The sequence below is a fragment of the Corvus moneduloides genome, chromosome 17 (genome assembly GCF_009650955.1).
Source record: "Corvus moneduloides isolate bCorMon1 chromosome 17, bCorMon1.pri, whole genome shotgun sequence".
In the NCBI taxonomy this organism is placed as follows: domain Eukaryota; kingdom Metazoa; phylum Chordata; class Aves; order Passeriformes; family Corvidae; genus Corvus; species Corvus moneduloides.
Genome location: NC_045492.1, coordinates 14563602 through 14582099, shown reverse-complemented (window position 1 = coordinate 14582099; position 18498 = coordinate 14563602). Strand labels below are relative to the sequence as shown.

General features: G+C 53.4%; 1 protein-coding gene across 1 annotated transcript; it reads right to left on the bottom strand.

Annotated features, from left to right (window-relative positions):
- Positions 1 to 609: 609 nt before the first annotated feature.
- LOC116452424 (opsin-5-like) lies at positions 610 to 12030 on the bottom strand. Its single transcript, XM_032126934.1, has 6 exons — positions 11519 to 12030; positions 8059 to 8146; positions 6634 to 6796; positions 6000 to 6127; positions 4169 to 4497; positions 610 to 3379 (listed from the first exon to the last, which is right to left on the bottom strand). Exons 1-6 carry the CDS (start codon positions 11585 to 11587, stop codon positions 2825 to 2827), a joined length of 1332 nt encoding a protein of 443 aa, XP_031982825.1. The 5' UTR covers positions 11588 to 12030; the 3' UTR covers positions 610 to 2824.
- Between the last annotated feature and the right edge of the window lie 6468 nt (positions 12031 to 18498).

Here is an 18498-nt window from a genome sequence, read left to right as displayed (position 1 = left end):
TGAGCTGATGGGATCTTTATAAGGGATTCACACTTCAGATTTGAACAGGAGATGGATGAGCTTTGTGGGCCCTGCTGGAGCACAGAGCTGCTGGGGAGGCTGGTCCTGCTCCCGGCCCTGCTCAGGGACAAGAGCCCCAGCTGGAAGTATTTTATACCTTCAATTAACCACCACAGGAATTAAATCATTTGAGGCAATGAAGCTGGAGGAATGGGGGGGTGGGGGAGCTATTTAAAAAGCAACTACACCAAAATATCACCGCACTTGGCACAACTCAAGAGTTAAGACTTCACTTTCCTTCAAATTACACATTAACCTCTGTGGCTCAGAACCACTGGAAGAAATTTCTGCTACGTTTGGTTTTCACATTCATTTATGATTTTGCTGACTTTCCTTGACAGTCACCTTATTTATTCCCCACTTTTCCTTTCCTAGGACAGACTGTGTCCCTGCCACCTTGGAGCGTGTAGCTGTGCCCTCAGACTCCTGAGTGAGCCAGCACAGAGTGGGAATTCAGTCCCCAGAGTGCAGCCCCTGGGCACCAAACCCACCCCAAGGGAGCCCTGGCTCCTTTCTTGCACCAGGCCCAGGCTCTCACTGAGCAGCACTGCAGACCCCAACTCCCTCCCCACCCACTGCAGCATCACCAAATTCAAAGAACTTGGTTCTCACAACCAGGAATCCCCTTCCCAAACCCTGCTGGGCCCAGCAGAGACCCTACCTGAGCTCCGAGGGTGAAGCCACCAGCCTCCTTGCAGGCTCAGCCCATCAGCAGCACCAGGGAAGCTGCCCTGGAGGGAGGGGGTTGTCTCTAATCCTCAGGTAACTGGTGGCAGCTGTTGGCACCATTCCCAGCTGGGGACACGGCTGCATTGGCCCCAGCTGTGCTGTGCCCCACAGCATGGAGCCAGCCTGGCAGGGAGGAGTCCCGGGTGATGCTGGACCCTGGACTTGCTGTTTGGTCCTGCTACAGCACATGGAGTTCATTGAACTGGTCAGAGTTTGCTGGGTTGCTGCAGCTCCTCTGCCGTCGGCAGCAGGAGTGTGTGGGAATGGAGATTAAACACTCCCAGCATTAGGGATCTCAGTGTTGGGCATTCTCACACCGACCTGAAGATGAAAACGCTCATCTGGAGGTTTCCTGGAGTAATAAAGGACCTGAGGGACTGGCAGATCAGTATCTTTCTCCCTGATCTCTGGAGCACCGTATTTTTAGCCAGCAGGGGCTAAAGCAGTCGGCCGGGGGCTGGCAGGCGGAGCAGGGACCCAGCGCTGCGTCGGTGTCCCTGAGCCCGGCACAGCCCAGTCCCCAGCCTGGCTGGTCAGTCCTTGGTCCCTGTCCACCCCGGGGTGGCCATGCCCTGAGAGCCCCCAGGAGATGGCAGCAGCCCTTCATGTTTGCGTCCTCCAAAGGGAAATCAGCCCCTGGTCCCTTTCTGGAGGCTTTTCTGGATGGGCAGCAGCAGGATGGCCCAGGATGGCCCAGGATGGCCCAGGATGGCCCGGGGGACACGCAGGGTGCGGCAGGGTCCCGTTGCTGCCGGACACACCATGGCTGTGGCGTGCACACAGCAGCCTCTGGCTGCTGGGGCAGAGGAGGTTTGCTGCAGCCCCGCGCCCGTGCCCAGCAGATGGGCTGTGCCCCTCTCTGCGTGGCTCGCCCGTGGCACCCAGCCTGGCCACGCTCTGGCCCCGGCCACGCTCCGCACCATCCCCATCCGTGTTCCCGTTATCCTGCAGTGCAGCCACCAACATGGATCTGAACCGAGCTGGACGCCGGTTTTGCATGAGGGAATTTACTTTAGAAAGGACAACTTCTGGAACACGATGAATGGTCAGCAGAGACACTGCGTGATCCCCTCATGTACTGGAGGGCGGGGACAGGGCACAGGGAACTTGCCAGGTGGGGTTTTCCTGTGGATGGCTTTGCATCAGGCCCTGGCACAGCTTCTCGTTCCTTTTTGTCCCAGGCTCTACCCATGGGTGCACTGCCCTCACTGACCTCCAAAGGCCAACTGCAATCCTGTGGGATGCTGCAGCCCAGGCAGCTGCTGCCCTGTGCAGCAGTGCAGGTGACATGAGCTGCCTCATTGTCCCAGCATCGGGGGCACCCTGCGGCCACAGCCCCATCTCCAGGGTGGTGCTCACCCACAGATTTGCCATTCCCTGCCTGCAGATCATTCCCTGGGACTGCCATTACTCGCTCCAGGATTATTGTAACCCCAAATCCTTGCTCTAAAGACAAGCTCCCATTCCTGTCGGTAGGCAGTGGTGGCTTTCACTCGAGTGGAGGGAGTGGGGTAGCACAGCCGGCACAGAGAGCAGTCCCTGAGACCTGTAGGGAGGTGCTTCGTGATCCCAGGGTGGGTAGCTGTGCGGACAGTCCCACTCCCCAGTGGGAGAGGCAGTGGCTGCAGGGGCTGTAGGAGCTGGCACTGGAGGTAGATGCCCCTCAGGGCCTCCTGGCCCCCAGCCTGCCCTGCCAGGTACAATTTTTAAGACAACCAAGTTCCTACTTGGTCATCAGAGCACCAGGTTGGAAAAACAAAGGCCAAGGGCCCAGAGAGCAAACTGCAGGAGAGACTGTACCCTGGGCTGCACCCTGGGCACATCTCAGGCACTGGGGTCTATTTTTGTTCTTGTTTTTGCAAGTGCAAACACCAGGCTCAGAGCTGCAAGAGCCAAACCAGAGGGGTTGGTCTTACATCTTCATGTCACTTCATCTGTGGAACATCTGGGACCCGCTGGGTACGGGGGTGAGAGAATGCTGGGTTTGGGTTTGTGTTCCAGTGCTCTGGTAGGATAGAGCTGGACAGGGCTGGGCTCAGAGCAGGTCCTTGGTGATGGCCGAGGGCAAGGCCTCCCCCGCCACGTGGGCAGTGCCCAGGCCCGACCGCCTCCGCGTGAGCAGCACCATCACCTGCACCATCCTCCTCAGCCCCGGCTGCCCGGCAGCTCCACCGGCCAGCACGGCCAGGGGGCCACTCTGGGCCGAGCTGCCGGGCGCCCGGCGGGGTGTGTAGCACCTGGGGTAGTTACTGAAACACTCAAAAGCATCACTGCAGCTTCTGCAAGCGCCGGGGCGGCCGCCAAAGGCCGGGGACGGGAAGGGCTGGAGCGCAGCACCCCAGCAGCCGCAGCAGAGGAGGGCACGCAGGGCCTGCAGGAGCACCCTGTCCTTGGACAGGAACTTGTGGAAGCTGGGCTTGAAGAGCAGGTACACCAGCGGGTTGTAGAGCGTCGAGGACTTGGCAAAGACGGCTGAGAGCACAAAGGCCAGCGCTGGCACCTGGCTGGCGTCCCCGAGCAGTGCCCACAGCGCAACCACGGCGTAGGGAGTCCAGGCAGCCAGGAACCCCAGGCACACGGCAATGCTCAGCTGGAAAAGGAGGAGATGGAGATGGTGGTGCCATGAGACTCCTGCAGCACTTGGGGGATGCTGACACACCCCCCAAACTCAGCCATGTGCAGCAGGACCCTGAGCACTCCTCACATCCCCAGGCAAAGGTGCTCAGCCTTCTGGACCTGTACTGGAACGTCAGAGAGCAGGGCAGCAATTCAGCACACCTCATGCATAGACCTGCTCTTGCTTCAGGCCACTCACACCCTGTCCCACCTGGGAAAGTCGGGCACGGCCTCAGTCTGCTGTGGCAGATGGCTACAAAGGACCAAGTGACCTGGCTGGGACCAGCTCAGCATCGGACCCCAATAGTTTTTGGCAGCACTGGAAATCCCTCCAGCAACCTGTGTGGCTTGGGAGGCCTGGAAATGGGCTATGCTCAGTCCCCCTCCCCTGACTGGATGTGGATGTTTCCTTCAAAGCCAGGCTTGCAAGCTGTTTTCTTTCGTGCTGTGGTTTTTTAAAGGGTATTCAGGGGTTTTTACATATCCTTGGTAAATTATAGTATTAGCTTGTAGTCTGGGGAACAATGACTCATGCAAGCTTCTTTATGATATTTTCCAATGTAATTTAAAATGAAAACTCCTCCACCTGATGGCTTTAAACGAGGAGCAATGTGTTGTTACCCACACTGACACAGAGACCTGGAGAATTCATCAGGAGCAGCAGACGCCCAGCGGGAGGGACCCCGCTGCCTCTGCCCGCCCGTGGGCAGTGGGCTGGGCAGGGCACCCCGAGACCCCCGCACAGGCCCCCGAGCCCCGGTACCTTGAGGAGCAGGCCGTGCCCGCCGCGGGCTCCGCGCCGGGGGGACGTGTGCTGCCGCACGGCTCTCCGCGACACCCGCACCGTCCACAGGATCAGCGCGTAGGACACGAGGATGAGGAGGCACGGGAGGAGGTAGCAGAAGATGAGGAGGGCGAGGATGTAGAGCGTGGCCTCCCTGCTGGAGGCCTCCCAGGTGATGCAGCAGGCTGTCCCGTAGGGCTCGGGGCCGTAGCCGCCCCACTGGGCCAGGGGCGCCGTGGCGAAGGCCAGGGCATAGGCCCACACGGCCAGCAGCAGCACCGCGGCGTGGCTCCGCGAGAACCTGCTCCCTGCGGCGTGGGGACGGGGCTCAGGAGGGCTCCCCGTGGGCCGGGGCAGGGGAGAGAGGGGACTGCACCCCGAGCCACCCACAGCTCCAGGCCCAGGCACCAGGAGCCGGGAGAAACGCCGGGGTCCGGCCCGGCCGCAGGATCGGCCGCACAGCCCCTTTGGCCTGCCGGGAATTGCTGGGAGGTCGTGTGGACACGGCACCGGCTGCAGTGCCTGGGCACAGGGCAGGGCTACTCAAGGCCACCACCCCAGATCCTGACACTTGAAGGACCTTTCCCTCCCTGCCGAGCGAAGCTTTGGGGGAGACGTTTTGTTTTCATTTTTGTCCCAACCCCCATCAAATCGCAAACTCTCTGATGTTCTAAGACTCACTATAAAGTGCTAAATCTTCAGACATACGTACAAGTAACATTTTGCTTTGAAACTAAGCAACTAAAAGCACAATTTGATTCTGCATTTCCTCACAGAAGATGGGCTGGGCTGTAGATAAGCCCCAAGTGCCAGGCTGCCAAGCACTGGCTGATCAAGAGCAGAGGCTGTGCAGGGAAAAGCCACCGTCACCTGGGCTGCCTTTCCGCAGCCAGCTTTCATCTTTATCTTTCCTCCCACCTTTTTAGCCACCTCCTGAGCTGTTGTGCTGGCACATACCAAGGTGACTGTGCTCCAGCATCGTCCTTGAGGCACTGAGAGCTGCTGGGGACACACTGGTGGCTGGCAGCAGCCACCAGCTCAGGGCACACAGGCAGTTAGTCAGGGGAGAGGGTGACAGGAGGAGCCCTGGGGCGCTGGTCTGCAAATTAAACTGCTATCTCTGATTTCCCATTTTATTTCTATTTTTGGTCTTTAATGCAAAGTCTGTTCTGAAGATAAATGCTAGAGGGAGGATTGGCTGCTGAGCTGAGGAAATTAAGAATTGGAGAAGGAGCTGTGTAGGGAACATCCCTGGGCTCCCTCACTTCCTCAGGTGCTCCCTGCAGTGCAAACAATCACCTTAGCTCTGTGGAGGACATCCAGGTGAAAACGGGGCTACAGACATGAGCTGTAATACTGCACACCCAGCCCTCCTGTATTAATTATTTCAGTGAATTAAATACATTTAGCCTATGGCTCTCCCACCAGGGACCAGGGAAAGCAGCTCTTCTTGCTCTGCCAGAGCTTGTGGCTTCCCAGCTGCAGTCTGCTCTGGTCTAAGGTCAAGTGTGTGTATGGACATTCAAAAACCTGCAACCTGTTGTGATACAGCCACACAGATGTGGCACTTGGGGACATGGTTTTGTGCTGGACTTGGAAGTGCTGTAGTAACAGCTGGACTCAATGATCCTAAAGATATTTTCCAACCTAAACTTATTTCTGTGATTCTGTGACTAAATATTTACTGGGAATAGGTTGCCCTGGGGCAAAGCTTTCCCTGAAGAGGTGGATCTGGCTCATTAGAACGAAGAGGGCTCTGTTAACAGAGAGGGGTGTAAGTGAGGATCAGATAACCCATCCCAGCACCTACCGTATGCCGGGTAACAGACCTTCAGGCAGCAAACCGTGCTGAGCACCGTCAGGCTGGCGAGGCTGCACAGCCCGAACAGGACCCCGCAGAAGGCGTAGAGGGTGCACACGGCCTGGTCGAAGAGCCACCTGCAAGGAGAGCCTGCAGGTGAGCCCGTCCTTCCCCCCGGGGCAGGGGCTGACAGCCCTGCACTCGGCTGGACAGGAGGCTTCTCCTTTGCGGGAAGGAAGGTCGGGAATTTCCCAGCAGCTGGTCCCACTCCAGCAGCAAAGCTGGGCACAGGTGGGGTGGTTCCAACAGGCTGCACAGTACCAGCACCTGACCAAGCAAATATGGGCATGACCTTGCCCCAAATTTGTTCCTTGAGCATCCCAGCGATGTGCACAGATGGAGCCAGGGGTGCAGGAGCTTCCCTGACCACAGCAGCTCCCACCAAACCCCTTTTGCAGTGGGTCTGTGTGAGGAACTGGAGGGACAAGGAGCAGCAAAGCACCCACTGTGGGATGGAGCTCACATGCGCCCTGTGCCACCACACTCACTCCCGAGTCCCTCTGCACCTGCCAGAGATCTCCTGGTTCCCAGACAATTTGCAAGCTGGGCCACTGGCCAGTGCAGAGCCACTTCCATGAGGTACCTGTGTGCAAAGAAGGAGGAGGTGGCCAAGGGGAAGAGCGTCACTGTCATGCTCAGGTCACTGATGGCCAGGTTGACGATGAAGAACTCAGCAGGTTTCAGCAGGGACCTCTTCTGATGGGCCACCAGCAGCAGCAGCGAGTTCCCAGACAGGGACATGATGCCTGTGGAGGAGGCAGAGAATGGTGCTGTGTGTAACCGAGCCAGGAGAGGAACCAGGAGCATCTTGAGATGTTCAGAAGGAAACACTGCAGAAGTCTACAGAGGGTGGAGAGGGCTCCGGGCTTCCCTCTCTGGGGTGGGCTGAGCAGGGGAGCCCACAGGACCCATGTGAGCACAACTGGAGCTGCTTTACATTGGATCAGATCCCTTCCCCTTCCTGAGATCCTACAGAGGCTTGGTAGGAGGGCAGTGATGGGATGAGACTGCAATGGGCTCCGGGTGCAGAATCTGGCCGAAGTCACTTGTTCCAGCTGGAAGGAGCAAGGGGCACTTCCTCCCAGCTAGAAAAATAACGGGAGCTTTGTGCAACTGCTCCTCTGATGTGAGGCCAGGGAGCTGGGCCCCCTTGGCCTTTTTAATTTCTTCCTGGCAGTGTCACTCCTGTGAGTCTGCACTGTCCCATATCATGGTAACAAAATAAACAAGAAGAAAGGCATTATGAAGATCAAGGAAAATCCAGACTAAACAAAAGAAGGCTCTTTGTTTGCTATTAGTGTATTTAAATCAACAGTGGTGATTAAAGTTTTATAACAAGGGCTTTCTCTTTTTCATTACATAATTGTGATTTCATGGAAAAAAGGTTTCAGTGTCCTTGGAAGGGGAATCTTTGCTGCTCTTGGGGCAGGTTGGGCAGGATAAGAGTTCCTCCCTAATGGATTAGGCAAATTAAATCCCCTGGTAAGAACCAGCTTCCAAAGCCACTGAATGGCCAACACTAAAGTTCCCCTCAGGAACAGGACTCCCACGTGGGACCTGGCCAAATCCAGAGCTTTGGAGGCTTTGGAGTCACTGGAGAGGAGAGTACTGAGATATTTATCCTTCTTCCCAGCCTCACAAGGCATTTTTCCCACACAGTGAGTCTCACATCTGTGCTAAGTACACTTTATTAGCTTTACCAACTCCTGCTGAAATCAAGAGCCAGCTTGACCTCCAAATCCCCTTCAAGAGATCTGAAGCTGGTGGTGCCAACAGAGCCCTTGCCTTTCTCACCTCGGGTGGCTGTGGTAGGAGTTACAGCATATTTCTCAAAGTTATTCAACTTTTCAGTCCCCAGATCATACTTTCGAGTAACATGGGAAGGGACAGTTTAATTATTCTGCTAATGACTGGACACTTCTGGAAGCATCAGTGACTGAAGAGGCCTGACTGTCTCTGGCAGGCAGCTGGGCAGGGACGTGGGGATCAACAGGTCATCTTTCCTTACCAAAGACTAAATAGACAGTGCCAAAAATCAGGTCTTCTCTCTCCGATAAGGTGGAGGTGAACACTGAGGTGTTGGACACATTCCCCATCTGCAAAGCAAGATACATGAGAGTGAGAGTGAATTCTGGCTAACGAGGAGTGCCCAGCTCCTTCAGTTCCCGGGAGGACACGGTGACACATTCCTGGCCAGCAGGAGCCTCTGGCCAGCGCTGTCTGCGGCACTGACTGGCCTGGGATGGGATCAGGCTGGTAATCCCACTTGATTACCATTCCTTCAACCACGGATTTCACTGATGAGCAGCAGCTTTCGCACCTTGACTCTCTTGGCAAGTCCTGGCCGTGTGCGGCGGCAGCAGGCGCTGTGTGTTCGGACACAGGGACTGGCTGCTCGGAGCAGCCCAGGCCACCCCCTCAGCTGGCAGCCCCCGGGGGTGATGGGTGGCAGGAGGACATAGTACCCGTGGTGGAAGGGGGCTCTGGGTTCATTTCCTCCACAGACACCCTGGATGCTCAATGCTTCACAGCCCAGTGGAAATTATCTTCTTTGTTCTCCTGTGCTTTCAGAGTGTCTGTGTACAGGGACGGGTGATTTATATCTCCCTGTACAGACCAAGTGACTCTGGACATGAGAACGACATTCCTCATTAACCTAATTGGAAACAACCTTCATTTAGAGCTGAAATCACTCCTGAAATGCTCATAATGCACAGTTCACCCCTAGGCCATATTTGATCTTCCTCAAGAGCCCTTGGAAGCAGCCAAGCTGAACACAGCACATGCACATCACCTCTCCAAGAGGCTTTAGCAAAGCATCTGTGTATTAAGAACACAGAGCCAGGGAAAAAGGAGGGCCTGTGGCCACACAGATGCACTGGTGATGAGATGGGGCACGGCCCAGCATAAACAGCCTGGAAGGAATTGCTCCTGCTCCTCAGCACACATGCAGCAAAGGAGAGAACTGGTAAAGCTTGTAGGATTTGATTTTCTTCAGATCCCTGGCAGGTCTCCATCCTGCAATACATCAGGTGAGCTGCAAGTGTCCTGTGAGATCAAGCTGGCAAAAAGGAACAATAATCACAGGAGAGGAATTTCTATTTCTCACATGTTGCTTAGGATAAATCCCATTTTTATGATTGTGCTTGAGCTGCCTGTAAAATACACATCTCTCATTCTAATACAGAACTGATAAAAATGCATCTCTTGCACTGATCAGTGTGCTGATGTCACTGACACACAGACAATAAATCAGTTTTATGGAAATGTGGAGAGCTATCCCTTCGGTGTCCAAAAGTAAGTCATAAATTGGATCCTGTACACTCCCATCAAGGTGCTCCCTCAGGTGAGCGTGTGATGGGGGACGCCTGCACAGGCCTCCTCTCTGCTGTCACCCTTAGTGGAGAGTCACAAACTGCAGAAATATCAGTGCAGGTACCAAACATATCCACAATCATTTCTGACAGAAACAGCGACAAGAGTTTTCTTCCAGCTCAGAAACATTCCAAACACGTGACTGTGCTCAATCAAGACTAAATCTGTGACTCCTCTGGGAGGGATTCAGCCCAGACTGTCCTCAGGGGTACAGCCAGCACAGCGCAGCCCTTCAACATCAGACTGCTCGGCCACGTACTCTCTGGGCACACAGAGCTGCTGAATTTGATTTAAGCTCCATTGCTCAGACGCTGTTCTGAGAAGAGACAGACTGTGAAAGCTCCTTTCCCCTCAATTTAATCAGACTTCAAAATGAGATGAAGTTTTCCAAGCAGCTGCTGCCACAGGTACATAACAAGGAAACCCTTGTGTTCTGCATCCCAGCCCTGATTCCTGTGTTCACAAGAAGAAACCTAAACCCAAACCTACATCCCATGTCCCTGTCTGGCACCTGGGAGGACACTGGCATGGCTGGACTGGCCTGGTCACACACACTCTGTCTACATGAAAAATCATGCATTGCATTTTGTGTGATTATCAGTTTTGCCCTTTTCTTCTCCAGACTTTAATAGTTGCTTTTCTTCAGCAAACGTGCCACAAAGCCAGAGTCTGCCTTGGAGAGGAGGAGGAAACCTGATGAGCCTGGAAACTCTCCTGACCTCCAGACTCTTTCAATAGTCAACGGCAGGAATCGATTTCTGCAATTCCCAGCACAGGGGAAGCTCAGACACTGCTGCCTACCTAGCAAATAGTGCAGGCCCTGGAAAGTCACAGAATAGCAAAAGCGCACAGCTGAGAAGTGCTCAGGGCCTGAAGGACAGACAGCAGTGTGAGGACAGGCAGCCCTTGGACCCCTACCCGAAATCCTCCTGTGCCAGGGCTGCCCATCTCCACCGGCTCCAGACGGTAAAATCTGCGTTCTGCCTCAGTGCCCGCCCGGGACTCCGGCAGGCCCCTTTTAGGGGAGTCCAACGCCGCTCACGCCCCAAAGCGTGTCCCGCACTCACACACACGCACGGAGCGAGGAGCGGAGCTCACAGCCCGGACCGCCACTGCCGCCCCCGGCTCCCCCGAGCCCCCCGCACCCCGGGGAGCGTCCCCACAGCCCCGGTCACTCACGGGGCTCCCTGCGCTGCTGCACCCGCGGGGACCCGTGTCCTGCCCGCGCCCGGGCGCGGGGATGCTCGGGGCGCCGTGTCCCTCCGGGGCAGCGCCTGACCTTTCCCGGAGGAGCCCCCGGTGCTGCCCGCTCCTGTCCCCGCGACAGGAACTTACCGGGGCTCCGCGGGGCGGGCGCGGTTCCGCCGCTCGCTCAGCACCGCCAGCCACGGACAGCTCCGCTGGGCACCGCGTGTCCCGTCCGCACCGCGTGTCCCACCCGCACCGCGTGTCCCACCCGCACCGGGCACTGTCCCACCCGCACCGCGTGTCCCGTCCGCACCGCGTGTCCCACCCGCACCGCCTGTCCTGTCCCACCCGCTGGGCACCGCGTGTCCTGTCCAAACCGGGCACTGTCCCACCCGCACCGCGTGTCCTGTCCGCACCGCGTGTCCCACCCGCACCGCGCTCTGTCCCACCCGCACCGCGCTCTGTCCCACCCGCACCGCGCTCTCTCCCGCCCGCACCGCGCTCTGTCCCACCCGCACCGCGCTCTCTCCCGCCCGCACCGGGCACTGTCCCACCCGCACCGGGCACTGTCCCACCCGCTCCGCGCTCTGTCCCACCCGCTCCGCGCTCTGTCCCACCCGCACCGCGCTCTGTCCCGCCCTGCCCGCGGCGCTGGGGAGGCTGAGGGACACCGTCGCCACCGCCGGGACAGCCCCGCTGTGCCCCTCAGCCCCGGCATCCCCTTCCCCCGCTCCCCCACCCCACTAACCGACCTCGGAGCCGCGATTTTCACAGCAAGAGAAACTGAGGCACCAAGAATGTATTTTAAAGCAGCACTCCGTGGCCTCAGCATCCCCGGGCTCGTTTTTACCTCTGCTTGGCCACCCCCTCCCCTCTGCCCCAAGGAAGACAGGCTGGTCACTCACCTGTCCCTGCAGACCCGGCTGGCCACTGGGCAGGACCCCATGGGGAGCTCTGAGGTGCTCCAAGGACATGCTCAGAGTGACAGTGGAGACGAGGAGGTGGGGACTGTACTGACTCTGTTGCCAGTCGGAGCTGGGTTTTGTTTTCCACCCAGAGCATTTGACCTGTCTCTGCTTGGCAAAACATAAGTCACAACCAGCACTTAATTTTGTTAATATCCTCCACACCAAGAGCTTTCCTCTGGTTGCCAGTAGGAAATGGGAATGATATCAAAAATCCTAATATTAATTTTTAGAGCTCCAAATACTGCCAGGTCTGCTGATCAGCTTGGATTCAGCTGCTTAAATTTGCTTCAGAAAGGAAATCCAAAGCTGGAGAAATGCACAGCAATAGCCTTATGTATCCACATGTGTGAAAGAGGCTTCATGAGAATCATTTATGGATTCACCAGCTATGTAAATAGATACATACTGAGATTGTTATAAACTGAAAGTTAGTTGTTGTTTGTGTTCCAGAAATACAAAAGGCCTCAGACAAGTCTGAAGCCCCATTGTGCAGCCTCTCCACATGGCTGGAGTTAACCCAAAAATCCCAACATGCACCAGGGAATGTGCTCCATTTTCTCCCTCTCACCTGGAATGGATCTGAGGGAAGACGTTCAGTGATGCCCCAAGGGACAGGGAGTTCTCTACAGGGTCACAAGCTCACACAGGAGCAGCAGCTCTTTCCACTCCGCACTGCGCTGCCAACAGCTACCGAACTTTGGGGGCACATTTGCACAATTGCATTATTCCTTTAGCATAGTTTTCCTTGGGAAACCAAGCTCCATCTCAGTCTGTCTTTCCTCAACACCACCACTCCTCCCCAACAGCACTTCATTCATCAGCCGTTCTCACCCAGGTTTGGAAGAAGGACTGAAGTCCTTGAGATCATTTAGTTCCCACTTGGTTTGTGTAGTTGGGAAAGACACAGGGGAGCTATCTGAGAAGGTGAGGAAGGTGTGGAGACACCATGGAGCAGACACAGACCCCAGTTTGCTCCCTCCCTTCTTGTCTACAAGAGTTTTCCCAGAAGAGATGGAGGAGCCAGGGGTTATGGAGGTGACACAATGGGAAACCAAACCTGCAGGAAACCAGACTCCATACGCTTGGCTGTCCATGGAACAGCTTTTTCTTCTTAAGCCTGAGCACACGGAGAGCTGTGCTCAAGCCCAGGCCCACCACACTTTCAACATTGCTTTTTATGGCAGTGGTCAAGGCACAGAGAATCTTCAAAGGAGTCCTTTTGACCTGGGAATTAATCAACAGATTGTCTTCCAGAAAGCAAAACTGACCTGAAGCATAATTCTTTGCCATGAATCTTAAAGATGCTGGTGTAGTTTTTGTTATCTCAAGCATCTAATTTTATTTTCTGAGCTTTCCCTTCTTCTTTCTTCCAGCAGCTGGAACATCTCCTTTAACAATGCCAGGTTCCAGATCTAGGAGCAAACATTCCAAATTCCACCTCTGAAATGAAGTGTATGAACTCCTTGTCTTACAAAGAACTTGAAAATGGAAACAAAACCAAATTACTGTGGCTCTTCAAAACTTGTACCTGGACTCTTCTTCAGCCAAGGGAAGCTGGCAGGGGGACAACATGCACAAGCACACACAGGTGTGCACATGCCTGATCTTCCTGCTCTGCCCCGGGGCCGCCTCTCCTGCTCCCCAGCTGCTCCGTGGGGATGTGGTATCACTCCTGCACCATGTGAGGAAGGGACAGTGCAGCCCAGCTGCTCCTGTCAGAGGTGCCCTATGGTGTCCTTGCCCAGCCTTGGCTTAGCATTTCTGAACTCCAGATGGTGGGAGAAACGTGAAACTCGTATCCCTCTGCCTTTGAGCAACCATCAGCTCACCACCAGACACAGGACCCTTTCCCACAGGACCCACCCCACTAAAATGCTGGCAGCAAACTCTGGCAGTGTCAGAGATAAGAAGATGAGACTTTGAGAAGCAATGAAGTCTGGCTGAATTTCGACCTCCTGCCCTGTGTCTCTGCCCCTGTGCTGGAAGGCACCGACCACAAGAATTTGTAAGTGCATTAGTGTTATGAGGTGTAATTTAAACTCCCAAAACACGTTAACGTCACTAGCTAGAGATCTGTTCCGAATGTTTAATTTTTATTTATCATGGTCTAACCAGAAAATCAGCCAGCAACTCACAAATGAAAATGGAACCATTATCGGACACTGCAAGAGAAGAGATGTTCAGCTTTTTCATTAAGGAGCAGTGACAGATACAGGGTGAGAACATGCTCCATGCCTGGGCAGGGAACTCAGCTGCAGCCTGAAGGACCACAGCCATTTGTATGAGACATGAATCAATGACAGCACAGGTGTGCAGAGGTTTGGAAGCACATTGCTCAGTCTCCTACAAAGAGGATGGGAATACTTTCTCTCTTGTATCCCTGGTTTGTTCCTGATGAATGAAGTGCCATGTACTGCAAATTGCTCTCAATAATCAAGCCAGGAGAGGCAAAAATAAAGTGACAGGGAGCAGGCATCCACTCCTCTGTCAGCACTTTGTGTGGGCAGAAAAGGCCATGTGGGAGCAAACAAGCTGTCCTAAACAATCACTCACCTGCTCACAGACCGTTCCTGTGGTGCAACCAAAGTGCATGTCTGTACTGACAAATACAGCGTGGAACTGAGGACTCTGGCTTTGGACTCTGCTCACGCGGCTGGGTTTTGCCCCTTACAGAGAGGCCCAAGGGGACTAAACACAGCAGATCCTGTTTAAGTCCCTTCCCAGCTCCACTGCCTGCATGAGCAGGGCATCTTAGCGAAGCATTATTGTCCTCCTCACTTGGCAGAAAATTTGTGAAGATCAGTTTGAGAGGTCTCCAAGCCAGGCAGCTGCAGCCAAAGTGTTGCATAGTACCACTCTTGGCTCCCACTCAGACCAAAAGAGCATTTAATTCTAGAGAGCAATCAGACAGCAGAGGCACAAAGCACCGATGACAATTGCATTCATAAAGCAGACAGTGTCCTAAGCTTTAGAACAGACAGAGCTCCACACAATCAATGAGGGCAAAGATATTTCCCTAAAAGCATGCTCCTATCATCTGACCTCAATCACAGCAGATTGAAAGATGGGCTTGGTCAGATTTATTAAGACAAAAATAATCACCATAAATAGGTGCAGAGGAAGATTCTGAAAAAAATTGCCTGAATGTAGAGTGAATGTAGAGGTTGTCTGTAAAGCCTCCTCCTCTCACAGCACCCTCTGGTTATTTGGCTGGAGCAGGGATGTACCAAAGCAGTCACAGTACATCACACTAATGAAATTAATCTGGAAAGCATCACTTCCAGTTCTATTGCACTCGCTGTTCATGAATCATGTCACCTCCTCAGGCCTCTGTTCCTCACCTGCAAACAGCATTAAAAGTACTTATTTCACACAGTGTGGCAGGAGGTTCTGCTCATTACCTGTCTGTGCGTGGCTCTGAAATCTGCATACAATGAGTTTTTCAGCACGCCAGTCACATTTCCTCCTTTAGGATCTCCCAGGCACATTTTGTACCCGCTAATCCGACCCAGCAGTCTGTTGTGCCTCACTCTCAAGTGACTCACAGGTGTCCATGTACATCAGTTCCTGTGTCTGACCTTAAAGGCAAGGGAGAAACCCCACATTTGTCTGACAAGATTTAGGCCCACTGGCTGATTTTTATTGGCCCATATTTCTCCCACTGCTTTGTGTTCTCATTGGTTTTACCATCACTAGGTTCTCACCTAGCCCAGCTGAGGTCACACACACAATTTCCTGAGCACTCCTGCGCTGAAGAGGCAGCTCAGTATCTTTGCAAGTGGGTCAGGACGGATCTGAAGGGTGACATTTAGCAAGAAACAATGCTAGGGGATGGCGTTCATGCAGGACACATCTAAGCTACACATGCTGTTTCCCAGCTTCCTACCATCTGTACACCCAACTTTCAGCTTTATGTTAAGTAGACATTATTCCCATGCTTGTATACTTAGCTGGAGGCATGAGGCAACACATTTGTTGCTCTTGAGATGCACTTCCCCCCTCTCAATTTGTGCTTGTGACTGTAATGGAAATATATATTAAATGTATGTATTTCTGTTCATGTATTTGGCTTTTCAGTGCCACCCACAATTCCCAGTGCCTGCGGATTCTGGCTTCTCACATCCCACTTGTCCCCTCTGCTTTGAATGCTGCCTGTTACTTAAAGTCCAGCTGGCCAGAGTTTAACCCTTAACTTTCAGGATCCTCCCCAGGCTAAGTCAGCCCTGCTCAGCTCCACAGCCTGACAGGACATTGCAAAGCATCCCTGGGAGCACCCTGGGGGCTGGATCCCACCCAACCTCAGCACAGCAACCAGGGCGCTCCATCTCCACCTTCCCCTGCCACGAAGGGCACTTCACCCCCTCCACTTCAGGGAAGAGATTGAAGCAGAGGGGAGCAGAGAGGAATAACAAGCTGCAGGTCCTGGAGCAGGCTCTGATGCTGGGAGCCAAGGGTTAGCCTTGGTGGCAGAAGCCTGGCTAAAAGCCTGGAAAGTAGAGGGCATAAACCCCAAATATAAGTAGGCAGCAGTCAAAGCAGCAAAGAACCACCCACAGAGACTGTGGTTATCCTGCTCTCAGCAGGACACCTGACAGCTGCCTTTAAACATCACTGCAGAGGAAACTCATCCAGCTCACAGCTCTTTCACAGCCAGGATAAGTGCTGGGTGCTGTGAAGGGTGCAAAGGTCCCTGTGTTTCAGGAGGTTATCTCAAAGGAACAGATGTGCTCAGATCAAAGAGCACTTTAGTTCAGCCATGTGTAGCCAAATACAGCACAGCCTTCGACTGGTGTCTCCTTCATGCCACACACCTGCACGCTTTTCCCAGCAAAACTGGAAAGAATGGCACACCTCCAGGCTGCCACCATACACGGGACCCATCAGACCTGAAAGTGTCAAATCCCTGCACGTGTGCAGCCAGATCCACCAACATCCACCACGGCTCACCTTCCACTGCAAAGTGCAAGCGGCTCAGCAGTGTGCGAGCCCACAGCCTGCAGCACACCCAGGAGCAGAATCCCTCTGGCATCGAGCTGCACACAGCTTGTGCTCTCTCTTAACACACTACAAAAAATCTGTATCTTGCTCAAAACATCGTGGAAAGACACAGGAACCTGCACCAAGCCCTCCTGTCTCCCAGCTCGGCGTGTTTCCCAGCCCTGGGAGCAGCCCTGCTGGGAAGGGCTGCATGCCTCACACTCTGGAGAGAATTCCTTTAAGTTCTGGTTTATTCTTTTCTAATGTTCAAAGTCTACTTTGAACACATACAGACTTAGTACCTTATCAAGTTATTTTATTTTGGGAAAACACATGGAAGGTTAATTTCTATTAAAAATTCATCAATTTAAATCGATCTTTAGCTAGACTTTCAAATTGTTTCTAATTACTATTCCCTTTGAAATCTATCAACTTTCTTTGCTGCTACCTAGCTTTTCTGCATTAGACTATAAAACTAGTATTTCAAGGAAAAGTCACTTTTGTGTGTAGTAATCAGACACCACTTCATTATCAGATTCAATTTTTAAGCCAATTTTTTCCTCCTCTTCTCTGAAGGACTGTCAGGCCAAAAACTTTCTCCCCTTATCTTCCTACTCATTCTACTTCTCAGCACTGGTGTAATTGCTTTCCCACATTTCTTTACTCCACAACTTGACAGTTCTTAATGAGCCTTCCACACCTGTGGTTTTATCTAGCATTAATTCTGTCCCCTCACTTCCTCTCCCTGTTGCACAGATCACGTTTAACCACGCTGCAATCAGTCCTCCCCAGCACAAACCAGACAGGCTAGGGAGCCAACCTTTGTTTTTGGAGTAAAGCCATAATTACAAGACAGTGCCTCGATGGTGGGTCCCTAAGCCAGCTCGGAGTCCCAGGCAGGTTTGAAATTGAACATTTTCCCTGATCACAACCCCACTCAGAAACCCCTTTGCTTGCTGGCAACAGGGGAGCTCTGGGCCAAACACAACTGGGTATCAGGCTCCCCTTGACAAAGGTCCTTCTGGGGCAGAGCTGCTGCCAGCGCTTCAGGGACGGCTCCTGCTCCCTCGGGAGGAGGGTGAGATCTGAACATCCTGCGGCTGAGCTGGTGCTTTTCACAAGCACCACGTTCCAGGGAGTGCAAATGGAGAAACTGGGACATGACTTTCAGTTTGACAGGGAAGGTGTCTGCTGACAAAGAATGAATCTTCTTGTGACTTCAAGCTTTGTTGGGGAAAAAAAGACAAATTCTAAGTGCCATGGAAATAAAAATACCCCATCACTTCATTTTACCCTGTCACTCCGAACAATGCAGTGCTTGTTTTTAGGACTACTTCTCACATGTCCATCTGATTTCTGAGCAGAAACCCACAGTGCCGAGCACTGACACAAAAATCACAGCCCCTGGCCATTATTTAGTCATATGGAAAATATTCCACTGAGGAAATAACGTCCTTCACTGGAGAGCCTGAGTGATAAGCTGCAGGCAGAAAAAGCAGAATCAAATCAGTGTCAAATCCACATTCACTCCAAAGACATGTGAGCACCCTACTTGTGCTCAGTAAAAGTCATTTTGCCAACAGGCTTTGAGCCTGTTGAAAAGCAGGAAATACAATGAAAGGAAAAAAAGGATTTTTACATCATGCACTGAAACCTACCAAAAGATGCCCACAACCTGCCCTGAGATACAGACTCAGGAGCAGCCAGGAGGCAAATACAGGAACCATACCTGGGCTTGTACTGCAGCAGGAACATTCTGTTTGATCCTGCCTAGCAGACAGAGTTCTTGGTGGCAAAGTCCTGTAGGTTTTTACTTCTGCAGCTGTGTGTTGCTTCCTAGGGTGTCCCATCTTTTTTTTCCCCCAAATCATGTTTATAGACCTCTCAGTGTTTTAGCACATCTCAAAAATTCTTCCTCAGCTTCTCATTGTACTGCAAAT